The sequence below is a fragment of the Gopherus flavomarginatus genome, chromosome 7 (genome assembly GCF_025201925.1).
Source record: "Gopherus flavomarginatus isolate rGopFla2 chromosome 7, rGopFla2.mat.asm, whole genome shotgun sequence".
In the NCBI taxonomy this organism is placed as follows: Eukaryota; Metazoa; Chordata; order Testudines; family Testudinidae; genus Gopherus; species Gopherus flavomarginatus.
Genome location: NC_066623.1, coordinates 22016573 through 22040807, shown reverse-complemented (window position 1 = coordinate 22040807; position 24235 = coordinate 22016573). Strand labels below are relative to the sequence as shown.

At 46.3% G+C, this 24235-nt stretch overlaps 1 protein-coding gene across 2 annotated transcripts; it reads right to left on the bottom strand.

The window, feature by feature from the left end:
* Nucleotides 1-330: 330 nt before the first annotated feature.
* On the bottom strand, nt 331-23827 carry GRPEL2 (GrpE like 2, mitochondrial). Of its 2 annotated transcripts, none has more exons than XM_050962849.1 (4): nt 23694-23827; nt 10698-10833; nt 7294-7375; nt 331-5378 (listed from the first exon to the last, which is right to left on the bottom strand). In XM_050962849.1, exons 1-4 carry the CDS (start codon nt 23768-23770, stop codon nt 5023-5025), a joined length of 651 nt encoding a protein of 216 aa, XP_050818806.1. In that variant the 5' UTR covers nt 23771-23827; the 3' UTR covers nt 331-5022. The 2 variants fall into 2 exon arrangements, with proteins under 2 accessions (XP_050818806.1, XP_050818805.1); XM_050962848.1 differs by having other exon boundaries at nt 10698-10854; nt 23694-23825.
* Between the last annotated feature and the right edge of the window lie 408 nt (nt 23828-24235).

The following is a 24235-nucleotide window of genomic DNA, read 5'->3' as shown; positions in this document are numbered from 1 at the left end:
TGGGCTTAGATTGGGGGCTGTATTTATGGAAATAGCAAACAGTCCAGGAAGCATAGGATAGCGATGATGCCATCACATCACCAGATGGTTTAGTCCAACACAGAGATTCTTGACAGCATATCTGTGGGAGTGTGACAGAGCCTACTCAGAGCCTGTCAGAGAAATGCACAATATTTCCGGGAGTCCAGATGAAGGATTGCTAAAAAGCCCTGATGAATGCTGCTGATTCTATATAGCAAGAATGAGAATAGCTACAAATCTTTAACCCTACAGTACTGCCCCCATTTCAACAGCACTTGCAATGGACAATACATTTCAATAGTCAAAAAATTCTGACAAAAAAACCATTTTTATTAGCACACACTGTATCCAGAATCTAGAAGAAATCAGCAAATTCCAACATTAACTCAAATCTCTGTCATCAATCATCAGCACCATTCCCCACACTTCCATATGAATTTCCCTTTCATACACTAGAACCTTTGGGTAAATAAGAGCATAGAAACATATGGAAAAAAAACATATTGAAGGTTTCCTACCAACTACAAGAATGAAACTTTTTGGAGATCAGCAATTCTTTGTTCATTTGACTCAGCAAAAGTGATATCAAAATATGTTGTGCTTTAAAATAAAAAGAAAACTAAAATATAAAAACTTAAATATTTTAAAAATCAGAGTGCTAATAGCAATTGATTTATCACAGCTGTTTCAGCAGAATCTGTTAATGAAGCATTGAGAATTTGAGGTCCACCTAGCAACAGTCACATTTTGCACTGCATACAGATAGGCTGCCAAACTTATATGATTGTGCCACCGGGAGCCTCGTGGAAGAATTCAGCCCAAATGTGCCCCACTGACAAGATCTACTGAGGTCATGAAGTAAGGTGACTACTAACATAAAGAAGGGTTGTTAGAGTCCAAGAGCAGAGAGCCATTTCTACTGACCAACACCACATAAGAACGGCCATACTGGGTCAGACCAGTGGTCTATCTAGTCCAGTATTCTGTCCGACAGTGGCCAATGCCAGGTGCTTCAGAGGAAGTGAACTGAACAGGGCAATTTATCGAGTGATCCATCCTCTGTCATCCAGTTCCAGCTTAGGGCAGTCAGAGGTTTACGGACACCCAGAGTATGGGAGTGCCTCCCTGATCATCTTGACTAATAGCGATTGATGGACCTATCCTCCAGGAACTTATCTTTTTTTAAACCTACTTATACTTTTGGTCATCACAACATCCCCTGGCAAGGAGTTCCACAGGTTGACTTTCAATGTGTGAGGTATTTCCTTATGTGTTTTAAACCCGCTGCCTATGAATTTCATTGTGTTCCCTGGTTCGTGTGTTATATGAAGGGGAAAATAACACTTCCCTGTTCACTTTCTCCACACCATTCACAATTTCATAGACCTCTATCGTATTGCCCCTTAGTCTCTTTTCCAAGATGAACAGTCCCAGTTTTTTTAATCTCTTCTCTTACAGAAGCTGTTCCATACCCCTAAATCACTGTTGTTGCCATTCTCTGTGCTTTTCCCAATTCTAATATACCTTTTTTGAAATGGGGCACCCACAACTGCACACAGCATACAAGGTGTGGGTTTACCATGGATAATAGTGTGGCATTCAGATATTTTATTACCTATCCCTCTTCTAATGGTTCCTAACATTCTGTTAGCTTTTGACTGCTGCTGCACATTGAGCAGATGTTTTCAGAGAGCTATTCATGATGAGTCCATGATCTCTCTCTAGAGTGGTAATAGCTAATTTACACCCAATCATTTTGTATGTATAGTTGGGATTATGTTTTCCAATGTGCATTACTTTGCATTTATCATTGAATTTCATCTGCCATTTTGCTGCCAACCAACCAGTTTTGTGAGATCTCTTTGTAACGCTTTGGACATAACTATCTTGACTAATTCTGTTTGCAAACTCTGCCACCTCACTGTTTACCTTTTTCCAGATCGTTTGTGAGTATGTTGTACAGCACTAGTCCCAGTACAGATCCTTGGGCGACTCCATTATTCACCTCTTGACTGTGGAAACTGGCCATTTATTTCTACCCTTTGCTTCCTATCTTATCCCATGACTCCAGCTGAACACACATTTGTTATCCAGTCATCTACATTAAGTGCTCAAGTTCTAAGGTTCATGGATGTATTCAAGTAGAAATTATTAGTGTTTTTGTGACATTTTCCCTCCTCCGCCAAACGTTCCCTTCTAATACACTTCTGTGTTGAGGTCAGGCCATCATAAAGTGACTGGGAAGAAAAAGCCAACGGGCCCAATTCCTCCATGGTGTAACTCCCTGAAGTGCAAAAGAATTACCCCAAAGAGAAATCTGGCCCCCTGTGTTTAGTGTGCAAGCTTTATGCAAACCACGGAAGACAGCAAGGGGACTGGAATCTCCCTAGAAGAAATTCAATCAAGCCATAGACAACCTCAGCCACATGAGGGATGTGTGTGTTGAAAGGCAACAGGACCAAAATTAGCCTAAGATTTCTAACTCCTGCTAGGGAATTTGGGAGATTGGCCCATTGAGATTTGCTTAGGTGCACTTTCATTGTGGGATTCAAAGTGAAGCAGAAAACTAGGAAGAATAACAGTGCTACGATGCCTCTTTCTAGCACCTTTAGTCAAAGGAACTCAGAGCACTTTGTACACCTTTAATTAATCCTCACAACAGACCTGTAAGGTATGCCAGTATTGTAGAAGTTACACAGATAAAGAAATGTAAGTGGATGCTTGCTAGAAATGATCCAATATTGCCATGAAGTACTGATTTCCAGGGCTGAGATCTCAACTACTTTCCTCAACACCCACCTCAACATCCTAAATGGTCACAGGCACATACACACGCTAAGAAGTGTTTTGTAATGAAGAAAGGGAATGCTGAATCATCCCCAAGGGAACTATGGGTACTGTTGTTATTAAGAGGCAGTTTTGTACTAATCATATGAGAAGAGACATGTCTGTCTTTGAATGAAATTCACTCAGATGAATGTTCTATGTTTATGGAATCTTCCCAGAAAGTCTTAATTTGTAGCTGCTAATTGAGGAGGTTATAATCTTGAGGTCCATCACAACAAGACTATGGGTGCTTCTCCTGCCTTTTTCAGCATCTCACATCTGCAAAGGAATGGGAAAGGAATACCTCCTCTGAGACAGAACTGGTGCCCCCACTAGACAAAAGTCTTTCGAAGCAGAGCCCAAATACCTGCCAGACCATAGGTTTGATAACAAGAGGGCAAGAACTCCTGAAGGAACCACCTGAAAGAACAACTGTTCACCCTCCTTGCCTTTTATAATGCAGCCGATAGCTTGGGGCCTTTTCCATTATTTCTCCTGCTGTTCGTTAAATGAGGGCTGGATTCCCATTTAGCTCAGAGATAGACGTTCGCTTCTAGTAAGTCAGTACTGCTGAGGATGAGGAGTCTACCCATCCTTTCAGTTTAGCTGAAGGCATCACACAAACAAACTGTTCAGCAAGAGAGATACAAATGCCCTATGATCTGTCGCCAGGCTGCACCAGCCAGACTGTCTTGAGCTAGAACCCTTCAGGCCAGTTCCCAAACTCGATGGGCACTTGGATCCCTGCTTCTCTTCACTTGCTCATACTTGCTGCTGCAACTGATTCAAGGACACTTTGAGCTTTCATTAATGAAATAAAGCCTAAATTTGATGTCTATCCACAGCCAGGCAGAAACAGGCTCTGAATTAGGGTTGGGAAAGGCATCGATGTTAATTGTGTATCAATTAGCTGGTAGCTTGACAAAATAAGAGATCATATTTCCCTTTTCAGGGCTAGTAAAGAGTGAACCGTTTCTGATGCCTGAAAGCTGCAGCACAAATGATCTAGAGATAGATTTTCCTTCTCTTAAAAATATTTCTTGTTTGGAGAACAGGCCTAGATCTTTGCTCAGTGGCTGAAACTTGAGAACATTTCCTGCTCCCCCTGTCTGGTGTCACTTCCACTGTTTAACTTTAGTGAGAAGCAGATAGGTCTGCAGGGCTGTCCCTAGGGAGGTGCGGGGACCAGAGCGGAAGTGACATCACTTCCAGCGTGGTCGGTCCCAGGAGCGGGAAAGGGAGGGTGTGCTTTCCCAAAGAGCTCTCCTTCCCCTAGCCAGCGGTTCACCCGCTGCCCATGCAGCGCTGGGCCAATGACACCAGCCCATTGGGCCCCCCAAAGTGCGGGGCCAGGAGCGGTTGCCCTGATTCGCTGTCCCGTAGGGACGGCTCTGCAGGTCTGAAGTCTTAGCTGGAGAGCAAACATTAATCTGATCATGTTTCAGTTGATGATGATGATGATGATGTTTATTTTTTTTTAAAAAACCCTCATCCATACTCAAATACAAGATGATTAAGGCTTTGTTAATTCAGAATTGCTTTCTGAAGAGAAATGAAAAAAGTCTGGCTGAAAATGGCAGATGCTTTCACAGCTCCTTCTGCCTAGGGAAAACAGGAAAAATAAAAGACCACACAAGAGTCTCATAATAATACTTAGCACTTAGCTAGAGATCTTCAGCTCTAAGGTGCATCTCAAATATTATTTAATCCTCACAATGCCCCTGTGAGGTGGTTAGTAAGTATTATTATATCCCTATTTTACAAATAGGGAAACTGAGGCAAAGTGGCTAAGTGACTTGCCGAAAGCCACAGAAAGAGTACGTCAGAGCTGGGATCAGAAGGCAGAAATTCCTGGCTCTCAGATTCTCTCTCCCCAACTCCCTCTTCTTCCCCCAGTGCAAGTTTTAATAGAGACCTGAATCCAACAGAGAAGGGGGCGAGCAGTGCCACATGCTTCCGATAAACAGCAGGATTCCCAGCATTACACACATACAGAAAAAGTAACACTAAATAATTGAGCCTCGTGGAATTAAAGCCAAGATTACTGCACATGTTGTGAAGAAGCCAATGTACAATACAAACCTAGCTTAATAAATAAAAGAAAAGACATGCAGCTGCTATCGCCACTGTGTGACAGAGTCCTCAGCTCAGATCCCAATGGGTGCACCCACTATATCACTCCTGTGACTCTACTGCCACACCAACATGTGCGTGTCTGATAGTGCGGCCGTGGAGTTTATAACCATCCTGAGTCACTAGTGCCACTGTGCCAGGCTGCATTCCCTCTGCTGGCACATGGCAGACTATTTCATGGTCGTATGGATCATATTTGCCACCGACGGGGTTCATCTTCTGAAGGCCATGCTTGGCAAATACACTTTGCAACTTGGCCTCTATGAGGGAGAGGCCTTCACAGATCTTCTTGAGGGTTGGTTTTGGGTCACGAGGCTCTGCTTCTCTTGCAGCACTCTCAGTAGTCTTCTCCAAGATATCAGCTACCTCCACCAGGTCCTTGCAGAAACTCTGGATCCCTGCAGCCACACACACAAATAGGCAGGACGTTAAGCAATGTCAGTTCAGTGGTAGATACAGCAAGGCTACAGCATCAGCCCTGGGCATGTTGCCATGCCACACTGGAAGGGACTGATCCTAAGAGATGACTGCCTTCAGCTCCCACTTCAATGGTAACTGAGAATATTCAGCATCTCCTGCGACTGAGACCTCAGTATTGTACAGACAGTACTTAAGAGTGCCCTACAGGCTCCCAGAGACCATAGTAATGGGTGAGGTATATACCTAGGTAGATCAATAGCTATGCAATATACACAGGTTCCATAAAGCAGAGTTATTTCACAAAGAGTCAATACTTTGTTTCATGAAGCTCCTGTAACCTGGGACATCACAGCGAGACTTCAGGTGAGCCCTGGTAACATAGGTATGGTCTAGAATCCAAAGCTTGTTGCCATTTTGAAAACCTGGCACAGTTTGTGTACATTTTGGGCAGCTGTATATTTCTGGTTGCAGAGAATTAGATGTGAAGATTGACAGAAATCTTCCCTCTCTCAGGTGGTAGGGACACGTTCACTGAGTAACATAACAAAAAGGGATCTGAGGTAGGTGGGAGAGGAAAGGGGAAGACATGAGCAACAATTAAACGCTGCATACTCCTTCATATATAGGTTTGAGAGCTGTGTAGAGAATCAATATGGAAGAGGAGGAGAAAGAAGAGAGTTACAAAGAAGCATCCATAGCAGATTAGATATTGGTCTATGTAGTCTTGCATCTGGGCTTATTCCAGTTCCAACAATGTAGATAGACCCTGAATGCAATAGCTATTTTCGAGCAGACCAGGCAGGCACAAAGCAAAGGAAATATAGGCACTCTAACCCAGGATAAGTTCCAGCAGCCTTCAGATAAGCGTTAACTAATGAGAAAAAAGGAAACTCCTAGGACTGATATGGGGTACAGAGCTTTCTACCCTTCAGTTTCAGGTCTGAATCCAAGTCATACCAGTAGTATCCTAGAGTGCTACCATCTGATGATTGCTTGACAGCCTAAGTGATATGAGATGATGGTCTCAGCCCAGTTCCAAGCTGACAGGTGCCCACATGACATAAAACCACAACTAGCATTTCTGATGACGACAGTCTAAGCAGAGGTGCCCAGGATTGGATTCTCCATGGGGACTGAACTATATCCTCCCACCCCTAGAGGTGGTCCCTTCACAGACGGATTAAAATACATTGACAGGACAGAGTGTGGAATGCTTGCTCTGCTGTTTATCACAGAGTAGGTACAACATGAGAATCAAGGATATCAGTTTCCAGGACTATCAATCCAGCCCATTTCACCAATACTAAGTTTACTACATATATTTTAAGAAGAATACAAGTGATGGCATCTATCCCAGCATGCACAACATCCATTAATTTCATAATGGAGGTGAAAGAAAGAACAGGATCTCAGTACTAGAAAGCAGATTGCAGCTTGATGACATTGCATAGAGCATGGAATAAACTCAAAGTGCCAATTCTCAGCTGGTGTAAATCTTCATCGAAGTCAAGGAAGCTACGCTGATTTACACCAGCTCAGCAGCTGAATGTAAGTGTTTTACAAGTACATTTCCAAAATCCACAGGGTGGTATGATTTATTAGCATAGACTATTGTTACAAAGCAAACCTCGGAAAAAAGAAACAAGCCATAGGGCTATCACCAAAATAAACCCACAGGATTTGGCTGAACATGCAGACACAACAGCTAGCAAGTCCAGCCACCAGTCACTTCAGGCCAAACACCACAACAGGCTTTAAAAAGAACAATGGCAGAAGGACGGGGAGGGGAAGCAGCTTATCTGTACTTTCTGCTCTGTATCCCAACTGTGCTTAGCCAAGCAAGTCATGCTGCAGCAAATAGCTCCTGCACAGTGCCAGCAGCACTTTGCTTACCAAACAGCTTGGCATCTTCCACAAACTTCTGTGTTCTCCTCCGGACATTTTCCGAATCTGCCAATGCTTTCCGGTATTGCTCCTGAACACACAGCAACAGGCACAGGCATTAGACAAGGGAGTGACCCATCACAGGGCCACACCTATTGCTGTAGAACAGTGGGTCTCAAACTTTTTGTACTAGTGACCCCTTTCACACAGCAAGCCTCTGAGTGTGACCCACCCTAATAAATTAAACACACTTTTTAATATATTTAACACTATTATAAATGCTGGAGGCAAAGCGGGGTTTGGGGTGGAGGCTGACAGCTCGCGACCCCCCATGTAATAACCTCGTGACCCCGAGGGGTCCCGACCCCCAGTTTGAGAATCCCTGTTGTAGAACCTTGCATCCCCCGACACAGACAGTCTATTTAAAGAGATACTCCCCCTGCAAGTTACTGGCTCATGCTGGCCCCGCCACCCCAGTTAGGAAGAACACACATGCCCAAAGGCCTCTCCCATTGCTTGAGGCAGCAAAACTAGGAGCAGATTAACAGTACCCAAGTCACTGGTCAGGAGGATTTTGGGCATAGCTAAGCAGACCAGTCCACACTGTCAGGTCAGTTTGCTGGTTTTGGATCATTCAAGGTGCAGCTTTTGATGGATTCTTTCCCTTTGCAGCTGACTGAGAGATCTTAGCAATGAATTTGCAATCAGCTGATGCTTTGCTAGTGCAGAAGATAGCTGCTGTCAGGGTGATAATTTCTAGAAAGGCCCTGCATCTTTCCCTCTTCTTTAGCCCTTCCTATTCAAGGGAGTAGCTACAAAAAATCTCTCACCAGTACAGCTGAACCAGTGTTATCAGAGGTGGCACCCCTAGGGAAGATTAGCTCTTTTTAGTGCCCTGTGAAATAACCCTGTTTGGAACAAATCTAATCACGGTGCTCAAAATAGTTGTGAGGTTGTTGGCTCCTCAACAGAGGGCTGCCAACATTGCTCACACCACAGTAGCTGAACCAGTGTTAGCCAGAGTGGCACGTGTGTAGACAGTGTCTCCGGGTGCAGACAGCCATAGAAGGCTAACAGATGCTCTCCCCAACTGGTCAGGGCATCTCACAGGCTTAGGATGGCCAGACAGAGGGACCCAGATGACAACACCATCTCCACCTGCTCTACCTACGTCCCAACCACCACCTGGGATGTGACACTGTTACATACCTCCAGACCCACCCCATGTGTCCTTTTCAACCCCCACTTTACTTCTTCTCTTTCCTACCCCTCTCCTTTTTCCTTCTAGTAAGAGTCTGGCTTAGCTGGCCAAGACAGTGTGTTTTGCAACACCACTGTAAACCAGAGAGGCAGATAAAAGCAATGACCTAAACAGCCCAATGCTGGTAAAAGTTTGTCAGATCTCAAAGTGGCTAATAAGATGCCAACAGGGGGGTTGCAAGTGAAAGTCAATACTAGAAATGGAAGTTGCATTTTCTCTCTTTGTTGTTCTCTTTTCTCTTTTGTGTGCAGGGCCAGCTCCAGGCACCAGCGCGCCAAGCGCATGCTCGGGGCGGCACTCGTTCGGTTGCCGAGAGGGCGGCAGGCAGCTCCGGTGGACCTCCCACAGGCGTCCCTGTGGAGGGTCCGCTGCTCCCGCTGCTCCGGTAGAGCATCCGCAGGCATGCCTGCGGGAGGTCCACCAGAGCCGCGGGACCGGCGAGCGGCAGAGCGCCCCCCGCAGCGTGCCGCCATGCTTGGGGCAGCGAAATGGCTAGAGCCAGCCCTGTTTGTGTGTATCTTATTTTGTCTTCTTGAAAATGGGACTGGACTTTAACAATAGCAGCAGCAGCAACTTTAACTTTTAACAATTAACTTTCTCTCTTTTCCCTAAAAAAGGACAGTTATTAGCATCTTTAATACCCTCTAAGAGACTGTCAGGGAATTTTCCCCACTAAAGACTCTATGGCAAAAGGGGAAGGGAACAAGGCAATTGTTACAATGAAAGCCTTACACAATACTAGACCTGCTTTCCTTTCTTTTCTCTATCTTTAACAAAAATTAAAATTAATCATGCGTTTGGGATAAAACGAAGCAGGCTGAGATCTGTTTAACACTGGATTATGACAGGGTGACATTAACATCTTTGACCCCATTAATTCCATTGAAATTAGGACAATGGGGGAAGGGTTACAGAACGGAAGTAACTCATTGCTTTGAGGTGGAAGTATGAGGGCATTCCAATTAAGATGATGCAGCACAAATGAAACAGCCATCTCTTTCAACTGCGGAGAGCCACAGGGAGAGGCCAGGGAGGAGGCCAGGTCTAGAAATGCAGACGGAGTGGGTGAGTTAGGAGGTGATTACAAGTTCACAGAGACGGGATGAGTGATTCTGTTCTAAAAATGATGGGCGTGATTAACTGGTAAGATGAAGGAACTGAAAGGGATAAAGGTGAGGGTAGAGGCATCGACTTAGGGATTTCCCCACGGGTGCCGGACCCCAACTCTGCCTCTTCCCCCAAACCTCCACCCTGGCCTGCCTCTTCCTGCCCTTTCCCCACCTCCGCTCCTCATCCCTAGTGCCTCCTGCAAGTCACTGAACAGCTGATTATGAGGGGCAGGAGGCACTGGGGGGGAGCTGATCAGTGGGGCTGCTGAGCACACACTATTTTTTCCCTGTGAGTGGCTCCAGCCCCGGAGCATGCACAGAGTTGGCGCCTATGGTAGCGGGAATGAAACACTGCTCTGCTACCTAAAGCAAGAGTAACTTGGCCACAACACCTTGAACCTAGAGTTTAGAGAGCATGATTTCAGAACAGGCGCTGATTTCCAAAAGCATAGAACACCATCTCCTCAACTGAGGAAAGCAACTAAATACATTCCACAGATCAGGCCTGCCTGAGATGGATCATTTTGCACATTTATCTGAGTTGTATAAACCCTTCTAACACCTGGTGATCCTTGAACGCCATGAGGCCAGGCTAATCAGGATCAGCATCATTTGAATTCTCACAAGACAGAGGCAAAATTACTGCAGGTCTGAATAGGCAACACTCAAAAGATTTGAACAGGGACTCTCTACTAAACACAGCATTTGCTAGCCAGGATCACACTACTCGGTTCATCCAGTCTAGTCTCCTACTTCCAGCAGTAATTAACAGCTGATGTTTTGGAGGAGGACATAAAGCACTTTGCAAATAGGGCATTGCCTCCTCATGTTATGCAAGAGTAGCTGGTTGCCACCCTGCAGCCCAGAGATGGCTGCCTTTCCGTGGTGAAGTTGGTGAAAAGCTTTGGGATAAAAGATGTCATCTATAATGTATTCAAGCAGGTGGCTTAACAGGGAAATGAATGCGTCCTCCCACTTGGAAGGGACTGAACCCTGATGACGTGGGGATACCTTGGCTAAGCTGCTGCTAGTGGTAGACTCACAGTTAAATCACGGACTTGTTCTTCCAGTTTGCTGGCTTTGAGCTCTAGAGTTCGCTCAGAAAGGGGATGCCTCGGCTCATTGCGGGGATCCTCTGGTCCACACTCATCTCCCGTACTCCTCTGCTGGGCTGCAGTGCTGAAGACACACAGGCAATCTCTGAAATACAATCCAAGTGCAAAGAAGAAAGTGAAACATGATCCAGAGCTCAGAAGGGAAGATGTTGCTTTTTGCCCATCATCAGTTTTAAAAAGTACATTCTCTTTGGAGACACCTAGGTAGGATCTTAAGTCATGTAAAATAAGCAGATATGAAAGGCAGATACTAAACTTTGGTGCTTAGATAATACAGTGACTGATGCCACCCAGACATGTCTACATGACAAAACAGGGGAGGTGTCCATACTACAAAGCTACTTTTGGTAGCAAACCCCTGCTGTTTCTGCCACCAAAATAAAACCACCTTAACGACGGACATAAAAGCTTTTTGTGGCAAAGTTAAAGCGACAGCATCAGCGTAGACATTGCTGTTTGTTTTGTCGACACAACTGGCTTGCACCAGTATCCCACAATGCCTGCACGCTCTGCTCACTGTTTTGATCTCTGCTGCCCTGCAGGCATGTGCCTCTCCCCTTTCAAAGTTCTTGGAAGTACCTGACAGCTGCCTGCTGCTCTGTTTGGAGAACAAAGAGCAAATCATTAACATGGAATGCTCTCGTTCTGCCCTGCACTAGGAACACAGCAGCAGGGAGCGGGATGTGGGGAAGACACTACTATGCTGCTTTGACATTCCTCAGCACGGAGAGCTCACAGAGCTGCTCAAGATGCGGCTCCCAGCAGCTGAGGAGGCAATGGGAGCACTTGGAGGGAATCACAGAACCAAAGGCAGGCAGGCAGGCAGAGCAAGCTGGTTGGGGAGAGGATAGGTCCATCATGGACTATAGGTCCATCAATAGCTATTAACCAGGATGGGCAGAGATGGTGTTCCTAGTCTCTGTTTGCCGGAAGCTGGGAATGGGCAACAGGGGATGGGTCACTTGATGATGACCTGTTCTGTTCATTCCCTCTAGGGCACCTGGCATTGGCCACTGTCAGAAGACAGGATACTGGGCTAGATGGACCTTTGGTCTGACCCAGAAAGGTTATTCTTATGAGAGACTGCTGTGCTGAGCAGAGCCAAGGGCTGGGGGAGGGGACGAAGGGTGTCCCCTGGGGTGTGCAAGCTCTCCCTTTCCCCTGCCTCAAGATAAGTCGGTAAGTCTGCTGTCTCCACCGCCCCCTATACACCACTCTCCTCACCCCCCCACACACACACTTCAGTTGAAAAGCAGTTGACAATCTATTAGGAACTGGAAGCCCCTGGAAGAATGGGATTGAGAAACCTGCATCATGGGATGCTATACTTGCCCCCTCCTGAGGCATTGTAAATCCTTCCCAAAACACCCTGCAGTCAGTTGCAGAGTGGGACAGCTACCACAATGTTGCACTGTGTCGATGCAACAGCTGTTAGTGTGGATGCACTCTGCGGACAAAAGGAGCTACTGTGGACATGCAACAGTGGTTTTAATTAGGGCTGTCAATTAATTGCAGTTAACTCACACGATTCACTCAAATTAATTGCAATTAAAAATTAATTAGGATTAATCACAGTTTTAATAGCACTATTAAACAATAGAATACCAATTGACATTTATTAAATACTTTTGGATGTTTGTCCACATTTTCAAATATATTGATTTCAATTATAACACAGAACACAAAGTGTACAGGGCTCACTTTATATTATTTTTTATTAAAAATATTTGCACTGTAAAAATGATAAACAAAAGAAATAGTATTTTTCAATTCACCTCATACAAATATTGTATTGCAGTGGTTCTCAACCATGGGTCTGGGACCCCCTGAGGGGGGGGAAGAGGCGCAAACAGGTTTCAGGGGGCCCACCAAACAGGGCCAGCATTAGACTCATTAGCGCCCAGAGTAGAAAGGTGAAGCCGCACTGCATAGAGCTGAAGCCCAGGGCCCTGAGTCCCGCTACCCAGGTCTGAAGCCAAAGCCTGAGCAATGTAGCTTTGAGGGGGACCCTGTGGCATGGGGCCTCTGGCAACTGCCCTGCTTGCTACCTCCTGACTCCAGTCCTGGCTTTTATATGCAGAAAACCAGTTATTGTGGCACAGGTGGGCCATGGAGTTTTACAGCATATGGGGGGGGGGGTGCGCGGGGGAGGGAGCTTAGAAAGTAAAAGGCTGAGAACCCTGCTGTACTGCACTCTCTTTATCATGAAAGTGCCACTTACAAATAGATTTTTTTTGTTACATAACTGCACTCAAAAACAAAACACTGTAAAACCTTAGAGCCTACAAGTCCACTCAGTCCTACTTCTTGTTCAGCCAATAGCTAAGACAAACAAATTTGTTTATGCATAAATTTTGTTTATGGGAGATAATGTTGCCCACTTCTTATTTACAATGTGAAAATAAAGTGAGAACAGGCATTTGCAGGGGACTTTTGTAGGTGGCAAGCAAGGTATTTACATGCCAGATATGCTAAACATTCGTATGTCCCTTCATGCTTTGGCCACCATTTTTTTTAATCGTGTGAGAGCCCTAGTTTTAATTAAAGCGCTTTAATTAAAGCACCATAACTTTTGCTAACAAAACTTTGTAGTGTAGACAAGGCCTAAGTTACTTGGAATATGTAAACAGAGTTCAAATGCAGAGAGCTGCACCTGCTCTGCGGGGAAAAAAAGCAGATATAGCCCAGGTGGACAATAAACCTTATAACCATACAACTTGGCATGTTAGTATCTAGTTCAGAATCCTTTCCCTCTGTAACAAATGCTTGAGAGGAAGGTGACATGCGCCCCTTAACGAACCTCGCTAAGAGGTGGGAGAACAGACACGCACATTCCTGCTGAAAAGATCATACACCAAGTGGGGGGATCTTGTTCGCGGGCACAGAAATTCCCCAGCATGTGAAACCTCTACACAGGCAGTTCAGATCTCAACTAACAATAGGCATGTCCAGATGTTCTGCAGGACAGAGTTTCTTTGAAAAGTCCCAGCTCTCTTAGGGATTTAACAGCATATCACATATCTCTGAGTTTTGCATCTCATTTCACAGCCATGCTGAATTCACTTGCTTGGGGGAAGAGTCAGATTTTTTGACACACAAGTAACCATTGGTGGATCTCTGTTAGCCTCCTGGTACGAGTGGGTGAGCAGAGTTTGTGCCCTGGGATGATAAATGCTAAAGGCAGTTTTGCAAGGCAGATCTATTACCTGCCTTCTTTACAAGGTTCTTTTGACAGCGGCTTCAGAGATTCCCAAGCACTGCAAGGCCTAATATCATGGGGAAGTGCGTCTGCCAACCATTGATTACACACCAGAACTGTCCGAGGCCAGCTGATCCCCTCTAACTATGGGCTTCAGCTAGCAGATTCAGCAAACCAGGGAGGAAGAGCATACAGTCCCACCAAGTCCCAAAACAGCTCTTCTCCCTCTGACAGAAGCCACAGGCCTGCTCTCTTCTTACTGGCCTATTATTAGCTAGCTTCTCCTTCAGGCCTATCAGCACTTTCTGGGGCCTGCCCAGTCCTCCTCTTAGCTAGTTGGCCCACTTTAATTCTCAATGAGCCTGACTGGTTTGGTTTTTTGTTTTTTTCCCCCCAGATTTAAAAATTTTAAGATATTAAGAAAAAGTGAAGGGTACAGAGTTTAGGCATACAAGTTTCTGGTTATCAGGGAATAACATACAAATTATCGAGAATGCAAAGTTTGGTTTAAGATCGGGTGGCATAAGGAATACATAACCTGCAATATCCCCGATTGGAGGTTAAAGGTTGATGGGTCAAAGTACAGACATTGAGATATGAGGGTATGAAGTTCATAAAGTGGCTATGTTCAGGTGTGGAGTATAATGAGTGGATATGATGATGATACTCCAGGGCAGAGAAGCTTGTTGTACATACCAATAAATGGTAGATGGTTCCAGTGAACATGCTGTGTGTGCATCCTGCACATTAAAATAGCTTCAGCACCTTCTGCAAGGACCCCCACAGTTAACAGCTCTATTCGTGGAGAGAGGAGGAGCTGAAACTTGTCTCTGCAGAAAGCTGCCCTTCTAGATTAGTCACTGTCCAAGCTGGTTTTAGCCACAGTGGCAAAAGCAGGAATCCTGAAGGCAAATACAGAGCAAGAGATCTTAGGGCACTTGCTTCCTGGCTGCTTCACCTGCTGAAAAGTGTGTGCACTTAAAAAGCTTGGAGACTGAACTACTGTGATTCATGCTGCAACAGCCAGGTCACTCACCCGAGACAGAGAGAGATTCTAGAACAAGCTGGCTTCTACATTGGCAGCTGAAATTACACAACCACCAGAGTCAGGGAATTGGACTAAGCTGTATAAACACTAAGTACTACCCAGGTTCATAGGAATTTTCCCAGCACAATTTGGTGACTCTCAAAAGCTAGTTAAGCAAATAGAAAAAAAAAATCAATCAGGACGTGAGACGTTTCCGTCAATACTTGAAAAACAGGCTGCAGGTTGCAAAGCCTGAAAAATAATTAAAACTTTTAGCACTTACATGAAACTTCAAAGCCTTAGGCTAACACTAACCATAATGCCACCCTGAGAGATGAGTTAGTAGTTAACATTCCTAGTCTACAGATGGGACACTGAGGCAGAGAAGAAATATCTTTCAGAAGGCCACAGAAAGAGTTCGTGTCAGAACCAGGACTGACACTCAGGAATTCGCTGGCTCCAAGTCCTGTGCTTACCCAAAGCCTGCCTATCATCCTCTCAAACTTCACACCAGATTAGAATTACATTCATAGTTTGGAGAAGTGTTCCTCCAAGAAGGCTCCATTCAGAAAGCATATTGGCATCTGCTAAACAAAAGAGTTCCTAAATTCTTGGGAGTGCCTGATGAGCTCTCCCACAAACCAAGATTTTCAATATCTCATTTAAAAAAAAAGGCTTGTTGACATGGTAACCAAAAGCTTTACACCAAACTATGACAATCAAGACTAACTATTAGTTAACAGCTAATAGTGTTACAATTCCCCACCCAGCAGGCCACCTCCTCCTCTCTTTTGTCTTTGAAAGGAGGTTGTCTGACGCCCCACAAGACCAACAACAGATATCCAGGAACTTCCTTATCCCTTCCAAACTACATTTGCATGTAAATATCTGCTAATTAGGTGCTCAGTGCACCATCCACATGGCAAACTGCTCCTTTTAGTGTGCAGCAAGTCAGGGTGTGAATCTACAGCTAACTTGCACAGTGAATCCTGCTACGGAGACATAGCTTTCCTTGCACTAGGCAATCCTTACAGATTTAAACATTTTATTAAAGTAAATGTTTGAAATGAAATATACACAGGTTGAGGGGGAAGGTACTGTACATCCGGGGTCAGGCTTGGGTTACGGGGGGTTAGAGATACCGTTTGCAAGGATGAACAGATACATACATATCGCATAACCGACATAGACCCAGATTGGGGTGCAAGGGTTTTTAAAGTGTCAGTGACTAAGTGGGCTCAGGTTCGCCACCCATGGAATGAATAAGGAGTCCAAGTCAGTATCGGTGGAGCGGATAGGTACGTGGGTGGGGTGCGTCCCTCGGTCCCTCAGGGAAGGAAGTGGGTTATTTCCCTGGTCAGATGTCTCAATTACTCAGTGTGGTATTGGCGGTGTCCAGTGATGTGTTCGGTATAAATGTCTCTGGACCACCTGATGGCGTCAGAAACCACGAGCTGTCTCATGAGCCGGGCGTAGCATCGACCGACCCCACATGCTCTCAGAACTGGCTTGTTGCGGGGGTGCCATGAGCCCAGGGCTCCCACGATCAGGGCGTGTACCTGGACTTCGTAGCCCTGGGCTCTCAGGGTCTCAGACAGCGAGGCATACTTCGACTCCTTCCGTGCTCGGGCCTCGTGGAAGGAAGGTGACCGGTTTTCGAAAGGCACCGTGACGTCTACCAGGAGGACCTTCTTCTTTTCTGCGTCCATCACGACGATGTCAGGTCGCAGTCGGCTGTCTGTCCAGGGGATGGCGAAGTCGATGGTGATCTTCCCCAGGGAAGGTGGGATGGCTTTCACTAGTCGGTTCTGGATGGTGTTGTGGCAGTGCCGCCAGGCTACAGAGTGCTGCTTGCATCCAAACAGGACGTGCGGCAGCGTCAGGGCCTGTCTACATTAAGCTGTTTTCCAAAAAAATTACCCATTACTGCAGCGCTGTCAGAGTACCTGCACAGACAAGGAGCTGATGGCTGCTAGCATTTTAACTGCCACAGCATGATGACCTGTTCTGAACAGAGAGATGTGATCTGAAGCACTTTTAAGGTGCCTATAGCGATGGTATCTAAGTGCCAGTCAAATCTATGTTGGTGATGGTTCCCTCCTCAAATCTATTATTATTACATGGAGATATACTTATCTCATAGAGCTGGAAGGGACCTTGAAGAAAGGTCATTGAGTTGAGTCCAGTCCCCTGCCTTCACAGCAGGACCAAGTACTGATTTTTGCCCGAGAACCCTAAGTGGCCCCCTCAAGGATTGAACTCACAACCCTGGGTTTAGCAGGCCAAAGTTCAAACCACTGAGCTATCCCTCTCCCCACAAACCTATTATAATAGCTGAAGACCGAGCAAGCTTGTGCACTATAGAATACACTTCATGATGTAACATTAAAGAGATAGATTGAGGATTGGTGTCTTATTTGCTTTATTAAATTTAACCGCTATTCAACATAGTATCAACAGTGGTTTAAAACTGAACCAAAAGCTGAGAACAAGTATGGCTTGTGTTCCTTATGTAAATCCATAAACAATCCTTGACAAACAATTCCTATTTCTTTCAAATTTACTCTAGCTAAATGAATGAATGAATGTGTGTGTGTCTCTCTCTCTCATTACTATGGTTTAGATACTTAAAGCCGATTTAACTCAGTGGTTCTCAAATTTTTGTACTGGTGACCTCTTTCACATAGCGAGCTGCTGAGTGTGACCCCCCCAATAGATATATAAAAAGTGTTTTTAATTTAACATCGTTATAAATGTTGGAGGCAAAGCACGGTTTGGGGTGGAGGCTGACAACTCGTGACCCCCCAGGCAGTAACCTTGTGACCCCCAAGGAGGCCTGACCCCAAGTTTGAGAACCCCTGGTTTAACTGGTGAATTCAGCTACAGGGTGTATTTTAGTCCATATCTCCTAGGGTCCTGGACAGGGTGGTTTCAATACAGATCACTGGAATCAGAAAGTGTAACTCATCAGTCAGATAGTTTTCTCATGCAAGCATCCTAAACTGCAACTTCAGTAACCTGAATCGTAAAGACAGAGGGAGACTGGAGGAGAGGAACCTTGAGTAGGGGCAGCGAGGTTATTTTATTGCTGTATTTGGCAGTGACACAACCACTGCTGGAATACCTGTCCAATTCTGGGGTCCACAATTCAAGAAGGATGTTGATAAATTGGAAAGGGTTTAGAGAAGAGCTACAAGAATGATTAAAGGATTACAAAACATGCCATATTGTAATTGAGCTCCTTAAATCTATCTATTTTGTTTAACAAAGGGAAAGTGAAGCAGTGATGTGATTACAGTCTATAAGTACCTACACGGGGAACAAATATTTGATAACGGGCTCTTCAGTGTAGCAGAGAAAAGTAAAACATGATTCAGTGTCTGGAAGTTGAAGAAAAACAAATTCAGACTGGAAATGAAGCATCAATTTTTAACAGTTTGGGTGGTAATTAACCATTGGAAAATTTACCACGGGTGGTGGTGGATTCTCCATCACTGGCAATTTTTAAATCGAGTTGGGATGTTTTTTCTCAAAGATATGTTCTAGGAATTATTTTGGGGGAAGTTCTATAGTCTGTGTTACACAGGAGGTCAGACTAGATCAGTGGTTTTCAAGCTGCGGGACACAACTCAGTGCTGGGTTGTGGAATGTAAGACACTGGGTTGCGGCAGCTCTGGTCAGCACCGCTGACTGTGCCGTCAAAAGTCCCATTGGTGGTGCTGCCTGGTTAAGGCAGGCTAGTCCCTACCTGTTCTGACACCGCAATGCGCCCCGAAAGCAGCCAGCGGCAGGTCTGACTCCTAGGCGGAGGGGGAAGAGGAGGGCAGGGGCTCTCCACGCTGCAGCACTCCCACTGGCCGTGAGCTGAGGGGGGTGCCCATGGGACAGAGCCTTGCGGAGCTGCTTGAGCACCTAGGAGCTGGACCTGCTGCTGGTCAATTCCAGGGCGCAATGAGGTCCGTGGTGCCAGGACAGGCAGGAAGCCTGCCTTAGCACCCCTGCTGCACGCTGATTGGGAGGTGCCTGAGGTAAACCCACACCCCAACTCCAGCCATGAGCCCCCCAAACTCAGAGCCCCTTTCTGCACCCCAAACTCCTCAGCCCTGGCCCTGCCCCAGAGCCTGCACCTCCAGCCCAGAGCCCTGAACCTCTCCTACACCTCCACACTGTCCCAGCCCAGAGCCCCCTCCCACACCCTGAAGCCCTCATTCCCAGCCCCACTCCGTAGCTCTCACTCTTGAACCCCAACCCTCTGCCCTAGTTCTGAGTCTTTACCATACCCTAAACCCCTCATCCCCAACTCCTTTGGTTTGCAGGCATCAACAATTTTTTTCAACTGGGTTGCCAAAAAAAGTTTGAAAACCACTGGACTAGATCAGAATGGGCCCTTCTGGCCTTGGAATCTGTGAATGAGATTCTGTGTCTTAGTGGAGACTATCCCACTAAGGGAGAGATAAAAAGATAGGATGCAACTGTCTAGCCAGTCATGCCACAAAAATGCAGTTCACCATCACAAGACAGAGAGAGGCGGAGACTTAAATAACTAGGGTGTGTTATTCTAGAATTAAAAACTGCAAATGGCAAGCAGTTAATTAAAAGTTGCTCTTTTAAAAGAAGATAACATTAACAGGACATTATTTCCCAAAATTAAAAGAACTGCGGAGGTGGGGGGCGGGGGGAAGCTTAGATTTCAAAACAGATCAGTGCAAGTTTGGAAAATTTTAAGTTTTGTAAAGGAGAAAAACTGTGTGTGGGTTGAGTGTATGAATTGTAATTATGACTTTTGACCCATACACTTTTCACATTTAATTGATATAACTTCAGCCACTGAAATTAACAAACATGCAGCAGAGGAATCATTCAGCCAAAACAGCCTTGAAACGCAACTGGCAGCCCAATCACCTAGTTTTATAATCCACAGATCAAGACAGATTTTGTTTTAAAACCCTATATAGATATTTCCAGGTGTTGCTGCTCATTCACTTCCCAGGAACGGAAGTTTAGTGAGCTGTTTACATGTGACTCATAGTTGGGGGTGGGTGTGTGCACACATGCAAGAGACAGAGAGGAATAAATAAGCTAGTGCTTCAGCCAGAGAAACCTGCCTACGTGAAGCAGAGAGCTGCCTGCATGGACTCCCTTTCCCAGCTAGTGAAACCAAATCCAAGTCCCAAAACACACCCTCATGCTAAAGAAAGTCCCAACTCCCACATGCTGTTTGGATTAGCCTGCCTCATGCGGCAGACAAGGAACAAGAGCTCTCTCACAGAGCGATGTTTAAAAGGGGTCTGCTCAGAACTGCTGTTTGCTCAGAATGGCCATATGGAATGGAACACAGGAAAAAGCTGCATAGTTTGCTTCTCCCTAAGAGATATGAGGAGCATACTATACTAAGGAAACAAACAAGTGTTTATCTACAGATAGTGTAATACAGTCTCATCTTCCAGATACAGTGTTAACCCCAGTTTTCCTAGGAATAGAGAGACAAGGTGGGTGTGGTAATCTTTTATTGGACCAACTTCTTTGAAGATAAGCTTTGTGTAGCTCAAAAGCTTGTCTCTTTCACCAACAGAAGTTGATCCAATACCAACATTGCCACATCAACATTGCAAACAACTATGAATAGATAGTAATTATACCAGGAAGTTAGGAAATTCTGACATGACAGTGACACCATAGGGGAAATCCCTGAGGGAGTGAGGAGATTATTGAGTTGGGTGTGAAAGACTCTGAAACCAGCGCCAGAGACGGGCAGATCAATGGGGTACAAAAGGATGTAGGGGACAACACCCAAATCTATCCATATAGTTTAAGCCAGTTATCCTTAAACCTCAGACTTTAAATGATGAGAAGGGTTGGTGTGTGATAAGATACATAGCACCATCTCTCCTTCCACCATACAGGATGTCATACAACAGTCCGAAGTTCCCTGATTCACTTTCTGAACATCCAACCTGTCTCATATTATCTCTTCTCCCAATTCAAGCTTCTCTCCATGTCCCCTTTTTGGATGCGAGGAAGCCTGCTTCTCTAATGATAATCAGTTACACACCCCAGGCTCACATCTCAAAGACACAGGACAGACCATCCAATTTGAATGTCACTTTCTGCAATGTGATCATCCACCTAACGGTCACTTTATTAGCATAACACATGTGCAGTTGGAGGATACATTTAACATTGTGCATCCATTCTAAGGACTGGTTTCACACCACTGATGGCGCTTGACTGTCTGTCAAGCTGACAGTACATTTACAAGGATAATTACCCAGTACACAAGAATGTGCATGAAGGGGAGGATTTCTGGACATAACATGCTTTTACTACAAAGCCCAAACCCAGCAGTTCCCAAAGCACATATGGGAACCCACCATTTGATTGTGCTTAAATTTTCTTCCAATTTCCCTTTAGAGTGATAAATCGAGAATAAACCTGGGCGCCCTTTTTCTTTCTCCTTCTCTGCTGATTGAATTTCAACCAAGGAACCAACTAGTAGACATCAGTAGTCTTTTAACACAAGGTCTGAAGTGGGACTCAAAGAATGGACACTCCAGGTTAAGCCTCCTTCTTCCTTGACCATGCAAAACACGAGTAAATTACCCCAATCAGATACAGAGAACAACTGTTTTCAAATCTTGCTAGAAACTAAGCCCAAGAAACACTCCAAGAATATCAAATATTAGGTTATATATTTAATGGACAAAGCAGCAACACTACACTAATTAACAAATTTAAAAGCCTTTTGCAAGGTTTTTATAGAGGCATAGAACTGTATTCATAACCCCACTTGTCTGCTTTTCTAACACTGAGATATTGCACATAAAGTTAGTGGGAGGCAAAGGCAGAACTTGACCCACTGCATTTACCATACAACCACTTCCTTTTAGAGGCAAACTCAGTTGTTCTCAGAAACAACCTGCTTTTCAAAATACATCTTGCTTCCACTTTCTGCTCTGAGTTATTTCTGATTATTGTTTGCATTGTTACTGTAGCGATGCTGATGCCAGGATATTAGAGAAACAAGGTGGGTGAGATAATATCTTTTATTGGACCAGCTTCTTTTGGTGATAGAGAAAGAGGAGAAGCACTACGCATCTACCTGAAGAAGAGCTCTGTGTAAGCTCGAAAGCTTTCTCTGTCACCAGCAGTTCGCCTAATAAAAGACATTACCTCTCCACTTTGTCTCTCTTATTTCTGATTAGTCATTTGAAAATCCATTTAATAGACATTCAGATTCCATTAAGATAGCTATATCTATGCCCGAGATGTTTCACCAAAATTTTCCAAAGGTTCATTGCACCACTGGGATCCCCTGCATAAGCAAGTTTCCTGTGGCCAAGACACACTTTTAAAACCATTTTTGTTAAACTTTATGTAAGATCGTGTAGTTGGAAGAGTTTTTACAACAGGTTCAGCCATAGGGAGCCTGTCCACACTAGGCCCCCCATCAGTGCAGCAGAAGCAATGGGAACTTGTGTGCCATTTTCCTAGCGTAGCCAAGACTGTGTTTTTTTTATTCCAGACAACGATTTGCTTTCTATATACACACTGCAACAATTCCATACCTAGAACTTTGTCAGCATATATCAACTTCCCCACTCCTATATCCCATTATTATTATTTAGTTGTGTTATTGCAGTCTCTAGGTGACCCAGTCATGAACCAGCTGCAGCTACACTTATTTCTGGCCTCAAAAAGAAACAGGGGCCACCCACATTCTCATTGGAAGCCTTAAAAATGACTGCAGTGAACAAGCCTCAAACAATTTCTAGAGTTGGACCTTTCCTGAAATACACAGACTGAATTACTAGCCCTTGCTCCCCAGAAGTGATGAACACCTGTTTCTCCTTACTCTCAGTTACCTCCTCCTCTCAGTATGAGCACACAGCAATTTTTCTTCTTTTTAATGCTAGAGATTAAATGAAATAAGGTACATTTACATCTGATTTAGGAACAGGAAGACCAAGCTGAAAACATAGGTGCAAGTCAAGCCAGGGATGGTGGGCTCCTTGCTGGGAGGGCCCCCTCTCCCCTTTGCAGGCCAGGGCAGCACTCAACAGCTGCCCTGGCTTAAGGAAGGGCTGGAGGGCTGCTCGCCCTGCCCCGCATCGCGGGTGCGAGGCGCACAGCCCCAGGTGAGCCACGGGACTAGCCAGGTCTGAAAACCAGGCCCAAGGCCCCTCAAGGTGGCCACCCAACACGGAGAAGCTCGGACCAGGGGCCGCGTTTTAAGATTTTAGGCTGGGTGCGCTCCGACGCCTCCCCCATCCCCCAACGGACAGACCCCCGCCCCGCCGTCTGGGGCAGCCCGCCCCGTCTGCCTGGGCAGGGTACCAAACCCGGGCAGGGCACCAGACCCCGGGCCCCCTCACCCCGCCCCGTCTGCCTGGGCAGGGCACCAGACCCCGGGCCCCCTCACCCCGCCCCGTCTGCCTGGGCAGGGCACCAGACCCCGTCTGCCTGGGCAGGGCACCGGAGCAGCAGCCGGGCAGTGCTTAGCAGGTGGCACACAGCTCACCCGAGGGCGCAGCCGCTCGGGCTCCTTTGCCAGCCGGCGGCCGATCAGCGCCCAAGCCCCCCATGCGCACCTCGCTGCACAGCGCGGACAGCCCGGGCACCACGGTGAGGGGCACGGGGGCGGGGGAGCGATCGGGGCCCCTGGGTGACGAGGATGGGTGGCCGGCTCCCCCCGCCTTACCTGCTGGGCCGCCGAGCGCCTAACGAGAACAGCGGGCTGAGGTGATGCCGGGCCGCCCGCAGGGACCTGCCAGCCATGCTCCCGCCTCCCTCCCTCAGTCCGCTGGCGTGTGACTGAGCGCCGCCCGCCGGGCAGCGAGCCCGCCCCCGCAGAACTACAGGCCCCGTCGGCCACCGCGCCGAGACATCATGGACTACAACTCCCATCAGCCGCCGCGTCATAGGGGACTGGACTGTGTCACACCCTGCGGGCAGCACACGGCGGTGGGGACTACAACTCCCATTAGCCACTGCACACGCGGCGGCACTCCCAGTCCCGGCAGGCACCGCGCGGGGCTACCCTTTCAGCTAGTGTCTGGGCGCCTCTCGCTGGAGCGTGGCGCTGGCAGGAGGATCGTCCCTGCTCCCACCCCCGGGTCCTAGTGCCCACATCTTTCCAATGTTACACCCTGCCGCCGGTAGCGGTGCCTGGTATCTAGCCCCTAGGGCTGCTTGCCCCGGCTCTGCTGCAGGGTGTGAGAGGGAGCCTGGCCCAATCTGCCG

Excerpts from the sequence above, each read along its gene's own strand:
- GRPEL2 (XM_050962848.1), bottom strand. The coding sequence starts at position 23,770 with ATGGCTGGCAGGTCCCTGCGGGCGGCCCGGCATCACCTCAGCCCGCTG. Across the intron at positions 10,855-23,693 it reads GGCGCTCGGCGGCCCAGCAG|AGATTGCCTGTGTGTCTTCA; the intron begins GTAAGGCGGGGG and ends ATTGTATTTCAG. Across the intron at positions 5,379-7,293 it reads GGAAGATGCCAAGCTGTTTG|GGATCCAGAGTTTCTGCAAG; the intron begins GTAAGCAAAGTG and ends GTGTGGCTGCAG.